This window comes from Dryas octopetala, chromosome 2, assembly GCF_963921425.1.
Source record: "Dryas octopetala chromosome 2, drDryOcto1.1, whole genome shotgun sequence".
NCBI lineage: Eukaryota > Viridiplantae > Streptophyta > Magnoliopsida > Rosales > Rosaceae > Dryas > Dryas octopetala.
The window spans coordinates 31,743,580-31,757,223 of record NC_141367.1 but is presented as its reverse complement, the minus strand read 5'-3'; the positions used below and the strand labels follow the sequence as shown (position 1 = coordinate 31,757,223).

At 34.9% G+C, this 13,644-nt stretch overlaps 3 protein-coding genes across 4 annotated transcripts in view; 1 reads left to right on the top strand and 2 right to left on the bottom strand.

The window, feature by feature from the left end:
• Positions 1-712, top strand: part of PSKR1 (phytosulfokin receptor 1) — a 3,172-nt gene extending 2,460 nt beyond the window's left edge. Inside the window, 2 exon segments of the mRNA XM_086231281.1 lie at positions 423-530; positions 668-712. Of these exon segments, the coding sequence (XP_086087407.1) occupies positions 423-530; positions 668-712 (153 nt within the window).
• Positions 713-2,378: 1,666 nt separating this feature from the next.
• Positions 2,379-7,415, bottom strand: LOC147295751 (aldo-keto reductase family 4 member C10-like). Its single transcript, XM_086233959.1, has 3 exons — positions 6,359-7,415; positions 5,183-5,437; positions 2,379-2,810 (listed from the first exon to the last, which is right to left on the bottom strand). Exons 1-3 carry the CDS (start codon positions 6,923-6,925, stop codon positions 2,550-2,552), a joined length of 1,083 nt encoding a protein of 360 aa, XP_086090085.1. The 5' UTR covers positions 6,926-7,415; the 3' UTR covers positions 2,379-2,549.
• Positions 7,416-8,539: 1,124 nt separating this feature from the next.
• Positions 8,540-11,567, bottom strand: LOC147295750 (inositol oxygenase 1-like). 2 transcript variants are annotated; one of them, XM_086230644.1, is made up of 11 exons: positions 11,207-11,567; positions 10,948-11,056; positions 10,537-10,618; positions 10,184-10,388; positions 10,037-10,096; positions 9,882-9,934; positions 9,622-9,744; positions 9,369-9,438; positions 9,184-9,262; positions 8,965-9,046; positions 8,540-8,791 (listed from the first exon to the last, which is right to left on the bottom strand). In XM_086230644.1, the coding sequence occupies exons 1-11, from the start codon at positions 11,235-11,237 to the stop codon at positions 8,765-8,767; spliced, it is 921 nt and encodes a 306-aa protein (XP_086086770.1). In that variant the 5' UTR covers positions 11,238-11,567; the 3' UTR covers positions 8,540-8,764. The 2 variants fall into 2 exon arrangements, with proteins under 2 accessions (XP_086086770.1, XP_086086771.1); XM_086230645.1 differs by having other exon boundaries at positions 10,948-11,053.
• Between the last annotated feature and the right edge of the window lie 2,077 nt (positions 11,568-13,644).

The window sequence follows — 13,644 nt, the reverse complement described above, 5'->3', positions numbered from 1 at the left end:
CTCTCAGAGTTGGTTCTGTTGTAAATATTTATCACAGAATTGGCCCTCATACATGTATAGAATAAACTTTCTGAATCTTCTGTGTTGTGTTTGGTTCATATTTGTTAGAAATTGATTTATCATTATTTCCCTTTATCTGTGATAATTTTGTCTATATACAGTGTACATACTATTTTGATTAAAATGGAGTGGAAATAGTAGAGTCCCTTGCATGTAGGAAATTGGTATGAGTGTCTTAGTTGATATGCTTGGCCAATGTCCGATCAATTTTGCCTATCAAATAGGACTCTAAATGGAGATGGTGACTCAATTGCCTAGAATGGCTAGATTGGTTGAATAACTCATCTTCACCATGTTTCCTTGGAAAGCACATTTAACAATAAATGTGTTATCTGACCTTCTGTCGTTGTTATGCGGCACAGCACTTGCAGATTCTACATCAGCAAGTAGCAACAGTTCTATATTTGATTATGCTGAGTCCTATTACTTTGATTGCCTGTTATGATTTCCGATTTAATGCTTCTATATCGGTACATTTCAAAGTGTTTTTTCAGTATAGTTTTTTTTATTGTTCTATGTCTTCAATGGTTGGGTCAAAGGAGAGGTTCATGAATTTGTTAGAGATGCATTAATTCTTTCTTTTTATATTCTGTCATGTTTGCTTCAGAGTTCAACCATCTTGAAAGCTACCGTTGAAATTTGTTGGATCTAGATTCTAGAACAGGGCATATAAAATACTTGATTTCATAATACCACAATACTACTTGCTAATTTCCATGCATTAGGTTTTCGATTTTTTTATTATTTTTTTGTATTTTTTATATATGGTGTGCAAATTTCGAGCAGAAGGGATTGGTTGGGAGCTATGGCATCTAATTTGCCTGTTCTAGTCCACATTTTCCCACCACAGAACAGAACTTGTTAGATTAAAAGAAAATAATATTTTCAATATCATGGTAAAATTTGTCAAACTGGCCGTATATATGTATACAACTATACAAGGGTTTTGGGCGAAGCTGATGTCAGTGTACTGCTGGCTTAATAGGGACTTGTTTGGTGGAGATATAAATGCATGCAACCAAATGGAAAATGAAGTCGAAGATGAGAAATTGCAACTCTGGCTGGTGTTGACTTTGCAATTTGCATTTGAAAGAAGTCCAATTCCCCAGTCCAACTACTAGTACTGAATAGAATACTGGTTTATAGCCACATGATTCAATATGTGAAAAAAGTCTACAAAACAACACCAATGGCTAGTCTATTTATTTGTTTGACATTAAACTGTGGGTCAAAAAGGACGGTAGACTAGCTACTAGCTAGTGTGGACATGGACCATCTTCATTCTTCATCTTGTGTGCATTTCTTTCTCTTTTTAGTTTGAATTTATTTTATATTTTATGTTTAAATTAGACTAGCGTGTCTCAATTCTCACTTATTCAATTTTAATTTCAAAGCAACTTGAGTAGGTCTCATTGACCAAAAACAACAATGCAAGTGTCTCTTGATGCAATGGTATGATTAGTTCTTGTTGTTGGAACAATATTATAATTTAAGTGTCATGTAGTAGTGTTACAGTCACAAAGGAATATCTAAATTGTAATTTTCTTGTTCGGTAAAAATATAAGATAGCAATTCCACACGCCGTGATCCCAACAGAAAAGAAATCTCACGCGTCATGTGTATGGAGCAGAGGGCTTCATACGATACAAAGCATGGGATTAAGTGACAGCCCACAACCCAATTTACTCAAATCAGCGTGATACAGTGACGGGGACGAAAATTGCAAAGCATGAAAATCAACCTTTAATCGACTTTGCCACCCAACCCTCTCTCTTTGGGGACGAAAACCAGAACAACATACGCCACCACTTCTTATAACTTTGCAATAATGCTCAAACCATCAACCATAATAGGACCAAGTATAAATGGCTGAAATGCTTCTCATTCAATATGCATCTCAACCATCTATGTTCATGTGTAATGGTACCCTGTCATTGAAAAACACTTCTCACATACACTCATTGCGTCTATCTTTCTCTATGTGATGAAAGAGATATCACGTAGAGAGATACACAGAGTGCATGCAACCGCTAAACAGAAGTTTTGCTCTTGTCAATGACCGGACATCATCCTTTTTTCTTACCCAAAAAAACAAGGAAAAAAGAAACATCATCCTATTCCTTGGTATCGCCAAATTTATTGGGATGTAAAACTGGATGAGTTCAAAGGGTTTTTCTGACCACATTTATTCACTATATAGCGGTAGGTGTCTGTTATGGTGCTATATTTATATGTACATGAAATGCCAGCTATTAATCAGAGAGAAAAGGACATCATAGAATGAGCACAAGGCCAGTGCACAGCACATCTAAATCTAATTTCTTGTTTGTTTAAAAAGAAATATTTGCCACTTCAATTAATAATATCTGCTTTGACTTTCTATTCAGCATCCACAAACTAGAAATCTTGCAAACAATGGGCATACATATCATAAGGATGATAACTTCGTTGAACAAAAATGGCACACTATCTGAAGATATCATTAGATATCAGGCATTGGATTCCATGTCATCTTCCATCTCACGCACAGCTTGAAGTGGACCACTTCCAGACATAAAGCCACTCTCTGAAAAATTATTCAAAGGACTGTTTCCAAATAAGCATACCTGTGGTTCAATGTGGTTCAAGCGGTTCCACTCATCATCTGACAGAGACCAACTGAAAATGTCTATGTTTTTTCTGATCCTATCAGGCTTCAGGCTACAAGGTAGGACGCTGGTTCCTCTTTGCAGCCCCCAACGCAAAACAACCTGAAACAGATCAAGCATACCAACATATTACTAAAATCACAAGCAGTTACTTTATTTTTAATCTTCATTGACAACAGAATCATCTGCAGACCTAATTGACTTCTAGTTCAAAGGACCCTGCGCCCAGTTGTATTATTTTCTTCTTTTGGCAACCAAAACCCAGTGATAGTTTTGATAACACAATAGTCCCACCCTGATTGCTTTTTATAAGAAGTTACTCATTGCATGAAGGGGCAGTTATTGTTTTATGGCCACAAAAAATAAAGACAAATCTGCTCCTCACTAGTATATAACTTGGCATGGCAACTGGTATGATTGGGATCCTAAGCATATGTATGGGCAAGCCAACATTGCAACTTCAGAACATCCACAGATTTGAATTCCTGCAATTGCTATGTGCTAATCGTACAAGGTGAAGAAGGTAGTTGTTTCAAAATTTCTAAATGCCTTGTTTTGTACAAAGTGAAGAAGGCATAGGTTTGCATTTCTAACATAACCATGCTTCCAGAATTTAAAGAGGAAAAGTAAAATACAAAAGATCCAGAGACAGAAAAGGGGTGCAAAAGGTTGAAAAACATTAATGACAAAAATTTTCCAAAAATAAAGCTAGTAAGTAGAGGCCCCCCTCAAAATCATTACTCAGGAAAGCTTTTCTGTTTTTTTCCCCTGATACTAAATGCTCAACCATTATGTAATTCTGCAAAGACCTTACAACTTTAATTACTACTCTTAAAGAAAGCAATTCACTTACATGCACTTACACAGGAGCTTAGACGGTAAGGAGGCTTGGGTTTGGATGGTGATCCTTCTTTTATTCATAACATTCTCAAGATCATATGTGCAGAAAGTAAAACTGAACTAATGATACTTACATTTACCTAAACTATAATCTTGAAGATCCATGCATCATATCTTAGCATTACCACTCAGCAATTACAAATTATTGACAAAGTATAACCAATTGAAATGCCTCTTATCATAATAATAGTAAGCACTTAGTCTAAGTCGTATTTGATTAATTTTCCCCACCCAACCTTTCTCCTGAATTTTTCATCAAATTGTGAAAAATATGGATTAGCAACTTTTTTTGCAAGCCGTGGAAGCATAAACAAAAACTCTTATTTTTCTGACAACTTTATAAATAACTATGAAGTTTTAGAAAGGGTAAAATTTCCATTTGGAATAAAATAAACTTCTAAGGTTTTGAGATGATATCCTTCTAGTTTTGATGTAATTTTAAAAACTTTAAATTAATCGTTAATGAGTTATATAATGACAATCATTGACTATGTAATTGGAGACTGAAAAGCTCATGAAAGCTTCCTGAGGAAGAAACTTGACTAAAAATGTAGCACAAATTAGGTTCTTCAAGGTAGAAGTTGCTGCAGCTCTACTGAGGCTGTCACTTCTTTTGGGTTTGTAAGTGACAAGCACCACTTCAATCAAATTAACCATGAATTATAATATGTATACAGATTAGAATTTTAAAACATAAAAGCTCACAGTGTAGACTCAGAAAAAACCTTTACTGCAATCAAATGCAGCCAAGTCTTTTTACATTAACCATGACCCTGAAATTGTAGTCCTGAAGTCAACAATTCTCCATCTGAATTAGGATCAGAGCAATCTGTCATGCATCACTTCAAAGTTTTGCAGGCCAAGCAAGTTTAGCAATTTTCAGATTGCACTAATTTCTAACTTCTCGAATTCTAAGTTGCAGTCACATCTTCACTTGTCCCATTGATTATGAACACTTGTTTGTATTGCTGCATCTTACATTCATGCCACATGGAGCATCAACTCCCTAAAATTATGACACAGTTTTTATACTGCTGCTCGCTTGCTTTTGATTATGTTTGATGAAAACTAGCTGATTAGAATACTCATGGGCATTGGGTTGTCCATGCCACTTAGATGAGGATCACTCACAGAACAAACCTCACTGTTGTCAAGATAAGTTAACTCTAACCATTATGGGGCGTTCTTATATGGGGAATTTTTTAAATGGGGGAGTTGAAATGCTAGTGGCTTACCTTGGTTACAGAATAAAGATAGTGGGGGGGAAAGATATAGCTATGGGCTCAGATCTGAATTTTATTTTTTGTATGTTCATTTGGGTATAATCACATGTGTATAGTGTTTTGAACCCTGCATTGAGCTTCGTGTTGCAATCACAAGGATATGCATATTATAAGTTCAACATATGAATGATACTTCCATTTCTGGTATCATAGCTTGAATGGGATTATACTACTCAATAGTATAAAGCAAAAGATCAAACATAAAAATGCTATGTTTAACTGCAATGGAAATAGATAATAAGTAGTATAAAAGGAAAAAAGAAAAGAAAAATACTGCTGAATCTAAAGTACCTGCTCAGGTGTTTTTCTGTGCCTGTCTGCTATCTCTTCAACTGTTGACAGTTTCAGCATGGGCCCATGCACAGACCTTGACCTCCTGAATGATATGCGAGGAGTCCCAGGTTCATCTTCCCCACCTGAACTGCTATCAGATGGACCAGGAGTTGAAGTTGGGACTCCTAAGGGTGTGTGAGCAGATACATGGATACCTTTCAATTGACAGAACTTTACAAGTTCATCTTGCCTCCAAAAAGGGTGCAACTCCACCTAAAAAATTCAATCATAAATCAATTAAGGACCCTGAATTTATGGCGTACAGTGACCAACAAGGATGAATTTCGGTCTTAAGTCTTAATGAAGGAAAATAGTAGAAAGGAAAATAACAGCCACTACATACTTTGTCCTAAGAGATTAAGCAACTTCAACACTAGATCCTAACTAACGTCCATCATACAGGGAAAGAGGTGGGTAAGAAATTTATTCTAGTTTTGCTTCATAATTTGCTTCTGATGTCAACATTGAGTCAGAAAGAAAGTCATGAGAGGTATTAGTCCTACCCAATCAGTCTCTATGGATAAATTAGACTAAGCTAGTTTGGGAGAATAATTGTAGCATCAGTGCAAAGACATATGAACTTATCAAAGAATGTTCAATGATATATGAAGGTGCAAAATTAAATCTTTCATTTCAGAATCATGTAGGAACTGTGATGTGGCAGGCTGTTTTTAGAGCCAGAACTATGCTGGAAGACCCATTCTTAAATGAGCGTACCAACTCAATGATTGTCAGATTCATCTGATCCAAGTCATGATTTTCTACATTTCACATTACATATGTATACTGGTGACTACTCAAGCAGGATATAGATGGGCTCTTCTAAACCTGGTACCATTATTGCACTAATGCAGGTTCCTTCATATTGCATTGAATCCCACTGTCCAAATGTTTACAGATTACTAGGTCAGACAAATAAACGAGAAATTTCAGGAGATAATTTTTTGAGGTGAGGTAGATTGTAGATAAAATTGTTGCTGAAAAACCATCTTAGCAATGAGACGTTACTAGATCAAGTCACTTATCTACTCTAACATATATACCCCTTGTGATACATGTAATTAAGCAAGAAAAAAAAACGACATAGAAAATTAGAAATCCATAACTAGCAAGAATGATTTACCAAAAGCCAACCTGATTGACTGCAGGTACAATTTTTGCAAATTTAAGCAATTGTTTGATCTGCTCAACACTGAAATTGCTGACGCCAATAGCTCTAACCAGACCCAACTCAACCAGACCTTCCATAGCTTTCCATGCTTTCTTCAATCGATTCAAGAATTGCCTATACTCACTCCCAGACTTCGAAGGAGGATCAGTAGCATCACCAAACGCTGAGCTGTCAGGCCAATGCATTAAATATAGATCTAAATATGAAACTCCAAGGTTCTTAAGAGAAACTGTAACATAATTCTCGATTTTATTGAGAGAATTCATCGTACAGTAGAGCTTAGAAGTCAAAAAAACATCTTCCCTCTTCAGTGAACCCTTAAATGCTTCAGCTAATGCTTCCCCAACTTCGATCTCATTACCATAAAGATGTGCACAATCTATGTGACGGTAACCAACTGATAATGCCGTCTTTACAGCTTGAACACAAAGGTCTCCACCGCTCTGCCATGTGCCAAGTCCAATGGCTGGAATTTTATCTCCTGTGTTTAACACAAAGTAACTTCCTGGTGCTCCGACCTTTCCTTTCATTCCCTCAAGCTTAGAACAAGAGATAGATTCTAAATAACCCAGCAACCCAAAATCTCCAAGGTGCAAAGACAAATTCGAAATTCCAACAATTCAGCTATATTAACAGGTGGTATATGAGCTCCAACCAAACTATATAAACCCAAAATCTCAGAAACAGGGACAAGGTATGAAAAGCAAACAAAAACCCAATTAATCAAATACCAAAAACTGAGAAACCCAATTCGTAGAAAATCAAAAGAACACTTCCAGTCCAAACAACTACAACTTTGACTACTAAATTGCCCAACTTGTGTTCGTGAATATGTCTGAAAGAGCGCTCACCATGACAATAAATGGAAAAAAGCCAATGCTGAAGCAAACAATCAAACCTTTTTTTCAGGAAGCCGATAGAATCGTATCAAGTATCAAGCCTCTGTGTGTTTAAGTATACGAGCATATTGGTCAACAACGGCAACAGCAGAGAAAGTAAGAAAAAAGGAAGCTCCAAAAACACAAAACAAAGCGCTTAGCTGTAATATCAATCTCTTTCTCTAAGAAGAATGCAAAGGACAAATCGTGCTCAGTGTCTATCATGTATTAATATATAATTGTCATTTTCTATCTATTTAAACATAGAGAAAAGTTTAGAGAAGAGGTAGACAAAGATGGGTTTTATTATTAGGGATATAAAATTCAAGGTTATACCACCTAACTTGGAGGGATCGTCTAAACCCACCCACCACCCCACCCAACTTACAACGACATTCATTGACGATTCATACAAATATTATTGTATAAGAGAAAATGGACTTATAAACTACAAGTCTACAACTACTATGTATTTATATTTTTATCTCTTTGATTCGACGTGACAATACTTTACTACTCATTTTCTAAAGTTGTGACAAATAGGGAGGCTTTGCCAATTGCCATAACGGTAAAACAAAATAAATTAATCATTTCAGTTTTGGGTTCAGATGTTGCCTTCCTGTAGTCCAACTCTGACCCCTACTCCCACGTAGACATTCATTCATTAAAGTAGTGACAAATAGACAGGTTATGAAGGTACACTTTTCATTTCCAAAGAAAAAACAAAAAATCAAGGAACACTTTAATTTGGACCAAGGCAGTTGTAAGCTACGGGTAGCTCAATGATTAAGCAGTCATCATTCGGGTTTGTAGTTTTAGTGGTTAAGAAAATTTACTCTACACTCAAAGGTTATAACTCATAGTTATATTGAATATTTATCGTTAATTTGAGCTTTAGTGGTTAAGAAAATTTACTCCTACACTCAAAGGTTATAACTCATAATTATATTGGATGTTTATCGTTAATTTGAGCTTTAGTGGTTAACAAAATTTACTCCTACACTCAAAGGTTATAAACTTATAACTCATAGTTAAATTGGACGTTTATTGTTAATTTGATGGGGGTCTCGATCATTAGATTAGATACAAACATATACAAAAATGGAGAAGACTTGAATCTGAACTGTTGGTAACATCATAACACATACCTTATACTTTTGTTAATTTTTATCTGCATCAGGACACCTATGATTTAAAGTCTTAAACGTACGCAAGAATTTATGTATAAAGTAGCTAGTTTAACCTTAAGAGCATAGAACAGGTCTATGAAAAAAGCAAAGGCAATGAAATAACTTCAGAGGTATTACCCTACTTATATACAAAATCAGAGGAAAGGTAAAAGCACCTCCCCATAGACAAAAGAAACATAAAGGGAAAAGCCAAAAGAACAAAGAAAAAAAAAAAAAAAAAGCACTGAAGGTCCTAAATCCTGCTCCTTTATTCAGCTGCTACCATGATTTCTTTACGGATCCAACTTTAGAGCTCCCAATTTCACCATCTCAGCTTTGCAGGAAAGTACTGAAACAGAATATGTATAATCAAAATTAAGAATAACAGTGGGGAAAAAGAAAACAATGTGATACTGAAGCTCTATCTTGTGCATCCACTTAAATTTCATGAACTTGAAAATTTTCCTTCCATCTAGCTACCATGTCTTAATCAGAGCTTTGACAAGAACAACTGATCTTTACCTTCTCAATTAGAGAGAGATAGTATGGCTTGACTTTCTCAACATCAATGCGAACTTTGCTCTTACTGTAAAGGTCATACTTGCTGCATACAGAAAAGCCACGTTAGTTTTATGCTCTTCTCAATTTTGAATAGAGTATAAATATATAATTCCTATTTTCGGTTAAAGTACAGGCTTAACATATTACTGGGTTCTCAAATGGAAAAGTGAATAGTCTTACTTGAATACTTTCAGCCACTTCAGATTCTCAATGTCCTCTTCATTCATCAACTGCTTATATGCTCCTGCCTTGTGTAAAGCTGCAACATAATTGTGATCGATCCATAAGTATGACTTGAAATCAGTGTATATATATTTTTTAACAAGTGGCACAATTGAAGGGTAGCTGCTAATTTCACAATGTACCATAAAATGAATGGTATCTGACAACAAAAAGACCAGCTGAAGGGAGAGTAGTTTTGTTCTCCTTGGCCACCTGAAGACAGGACAAGGAAATAAGATTACCATTGTAAGATTATGAAATTATATATATTTATGTTGAATTTAGATGGTAAATTATGATTGACAATGCTACTTCCTCCCACTTCTAAGTACATGGATGGCAGTGTATGCACAATTAATGTAGAAGTTGGAATAGGTTTGGCCAATATGTGCATACCAAGTACATGTAGTCATCATGCCCCCATGACATCAGTACATTGTCGAGTCCACAGCCTTCAGAGTAAATTCCATATTTAGTGTTATAAGCAAGATTGTAGTAGTCAGGATTTTCCTTGAAATGCTGCAAGGAACAAAACCACATAATGTAAGAGACTATTGACAGGAAAATTAATTCAGAAATTAATTTAAGTTGGGAAAGTGATTCATGTTATATCTTAAAGATGAGTCTTGGTACAAAATTTGTGAGAGAAATTAGACCTTGTGATGAACAATTCCCTCGTCGAAGGCACACCCAACAGGGAATGTGTCACCTGCAATTAATTAATGATCTCGGTTAGTTTCATAATAATAAAGCAGATAACAGATTTGATGACTGAAGGTTCAACTTTTCAGTGCAGTGATATGATCCACACCTACAACAGCCCATTGAGGAAGCTCCCCAAAAGCAGGAAGATGAAGAACCTTTCCAAGATCTAAATTTCATGGAAAACAAAGGCCGGTTAATCACATAATTAAGGAGTCAAAATGTGAAATAAGAAATATGCTATTAATTAATGTACCATGGATAAGGGCAGTCAAGTGCAGCCAGCCTTCATTAGGATAGTCCTTTCTGATGGCTTCAGCAGTCTGCAAGAGATGCTCAATCTGAGGCTCATCCAAGTCAGGATCACTCTCATCCACAACTTCATTCAGAAGTTCACAGCATTCCCATATGCTCATTTCAACCTTGTTAAGTTTTCTATACTCTTCCCTCATCCGCTTCACCTGCAATTTAATTCATTGAACCAAATTCATTCCATATTCATTATAATATTACAAACTTACAATAGTACATAAATCATACTTAGCATGTAATATGCTTAAGGAAATTCATTAATCAATTAATGAAAACATTCACAGTTTAATTGCTTACAAAGTCAACACTTTGGTTAATGTGGTTGATTCTGTAGAATTCCTCAACCCCATCTCTCCGGTCACTGTTAACATCATAGTCCCTGTACATATTTTGAATAAATGTTAGATAATTAAGTTCAATGGAGATAAATGAATGGTCTGCAATGAAATAATTCATGATCATAAAGAAGGGAATCAGGGAACGCTATTGCAAACAGATTATGGTATAAGCCTTTTTCTTTTGGTGACACCGAATAGATGTGTTAATCATAGAACCTTTTTTTTGTTTTTTGAGAATTTTTGCTGAAAATTGAAATGAAAAATGTAGATCTATTGGAAAAGAATTATATGATAATATGTGGATGGATGCATCCATATATTAATTGATTCTATATAATGTAGCCCACAAAATGGTAATTGAGAAGAGGACCTAAAAGTGTGGCCAAATGCGTTTGTGGAAGGCACCACAAATCCACCATCCAACACCAATTCATTAATCTCTTCAGCAGAGACCTTCTTCTCATCCACCTCAATTGCTGCTAAAATTAATATTTCAAGAAAATTATCAGCACCCAGAAGCACATACATATTCATATAAAAAAAAATTCTAAAAAACAAGCATTATAGCACTAAATTTCATGAGCAAAATCAATGAAAAAAGTAGAGGAATTTAAAAAACAAAAAATTACCAAAGTCAGGCTGCTCAATGAGGAGAGTCATCCTGCTGAATCGAAAATAAACCTAACAATCTGAAATGGGAGAAGAAATGTGGAAGAAACCTGAGGTAGTGATTGCATGATGGGGTTTGGAAGTATTTATAATTGGCCGGAGAGTCCTTCCCTGAGAATTCCCAGTGTCAGAGTCCTCGACTGAAAATCCGAGAAGCCGAGTCCTCGACTGAAAATCTCAAGTCTGTATGAGAGATTGAGAGATAGACAAACAACATATAATAGTATAATACAAGCAACAGACCTAGCCATGCAAATTGCTAGGCGCCTTCACAGCAATTAATCACTTGTTAGTTGTTACACAACTCTTTTTTTTTTTTTTCTGAACCTTCTCTATTTTTAGAAAGAAAAAAAAAAATGAGATATTTTCTCTGCGGGGTCCTTTTGGATTTTATCTCTGCGTAGATGCTGAGTCAGCTATCAGTGACGTGGCGGTTTATAAGCAAGGAAGGTAGAGGAGTGGGGCCCACATGACGTGGCATCTGGTAGACGACGAAGACTTTCCTCATTTTATTAGGGCCTGTTACGCCTGTACGCCATTACTTCCCAGTCGGTACATGCGGTGGATTTGGAGTACTCTCGGTATCGGGAAAGCTGATTTTTTATTTTTTATTTTTTCTCAGGAAGCAGATATTTTCTTGGCCTCATTTATCAGTTGTTTAAAAAAAAACACAACTAATGCAATCTATAGCTATTGTTAAGTTATAAATCAAATTTGTTTTTATGAAAAAAAAAAGTATCAAACAAAACAAATGGATTAAAAGAAACACAGTTAGCAATTTAGCATAAAGCCATAAAGGTTATGTGAGTGTCTTCAAAATTATAGAAAATTAAGTTTAAAGAAAATAGAAATGAAAATAGCAGTATCCAAGATTTTACTATACTTTTAAAGAAAATAATTCCGAATATTAATAATTAAATATTACTAATACACGTATATATTATTATGCCTATTAAATATTACTAATTATTAGTATTCGCCCGGCATAATTTGTAGCCTATTAAATATTAAGGGAGTTAATATATACGATAATGTATTAAATAAAAAATCTAGAAATATAAAACATTTGATTGAAGATTGTTATCCTATAATTGACATGTGATCTAATCAAATTTTACTTACCAAAAAACCATGTGGTCTAATTCGAGGTTACTAATTCCTAAAGAAAAGTTGCGTGTGATATGCTGATATCTATGTATCATTGATGTTGGGATTGCAGTGGATAATAATCCCCCACAAATCATGCAATTGAGAATAATCCTCAAAATGGTCATGATTATCTTTCTCTTTTCTTTATGTTTTGTACCATTTTACAGTCCAAGACGAATATTCTAGTTGCTTAAATAATTAAATTAGCCTACAAGCTAATAAAACTTCATCAATTTAGTAATCTCTGAGATTCTGTGGAGATTTGGATAAAACTAAATATATGGATTAAGGATTAGGAATGGGCATGAGCAAATTCCACATGTTAACAGGAAACCAAATCGAGTTCTTGACAGATAGGTTTTGTTTGTTTGACTGAGATCTAATCTATTTCTTACCTATCTAGGAATGTAATGGTTTTATTATTTCTATTCTAACGTTTGAAACACATAAGAAATCGAGACAATGGTGTACTATTACCATTCTAGTGTTTGGTAAAGATTGGAATAGATTAAAAACAATTAACACTTTTCTTAAAATACCCTTTTTTTCATTTTGAGAAACCAATCAATACAATCTGTTTGGATGGGTTGTTGAAAAACCATTTAATGGAAAAAGAACAATTAATTAGAGAAAGGCAAGCCTTAATTTAGCCACTTGCCTGAGCGTGAGGCTTTCTGGGTTCTTTGTGATAAAGACATAGACGAGTGGCAATAGGTGCATGAAGCTTTGTTGATAAGTCGATAAACCAATACAAATGGGTTCTCAAATCAAGACCAGTTATAAAATCTCAAAACCCTTTCAATAAGGTCAATACTCATGCCCAACAAAAGGTCATTGAAAATTTGAAAATACGAGGCCGGCCCTTTAGCCTTATTTTAAGAAATAGTTTCTTAAAATAAAAAATGAAAATTGATCTGTTTTAGTAGTTCTGGAGAAAACAAAGAAAATTTCTGTTTTAGTAGTTTTCTGGAATAACAAAGATAGTTTCATTAAAAAAAGAAAAAGAAATTCCATATGAAACAAACCACAAGTAACTAAATTCTCAAGTAATCCGAGTTTTAGAACCCGCGAGTTTTAAGTATAACTGTATAAGCACCTTTTATAAGGTCTGTAAACTGATAACCTCTCTTTTCTTACGAGGGACATAACCTACCATTCAAAACTGACCTGAAAAAAGAGAAGTAAAACCTACCATTCAATATACCCAGCGTGGTTGACACAGACCAGTAGAGGGTGAAAGTTTGGTTTT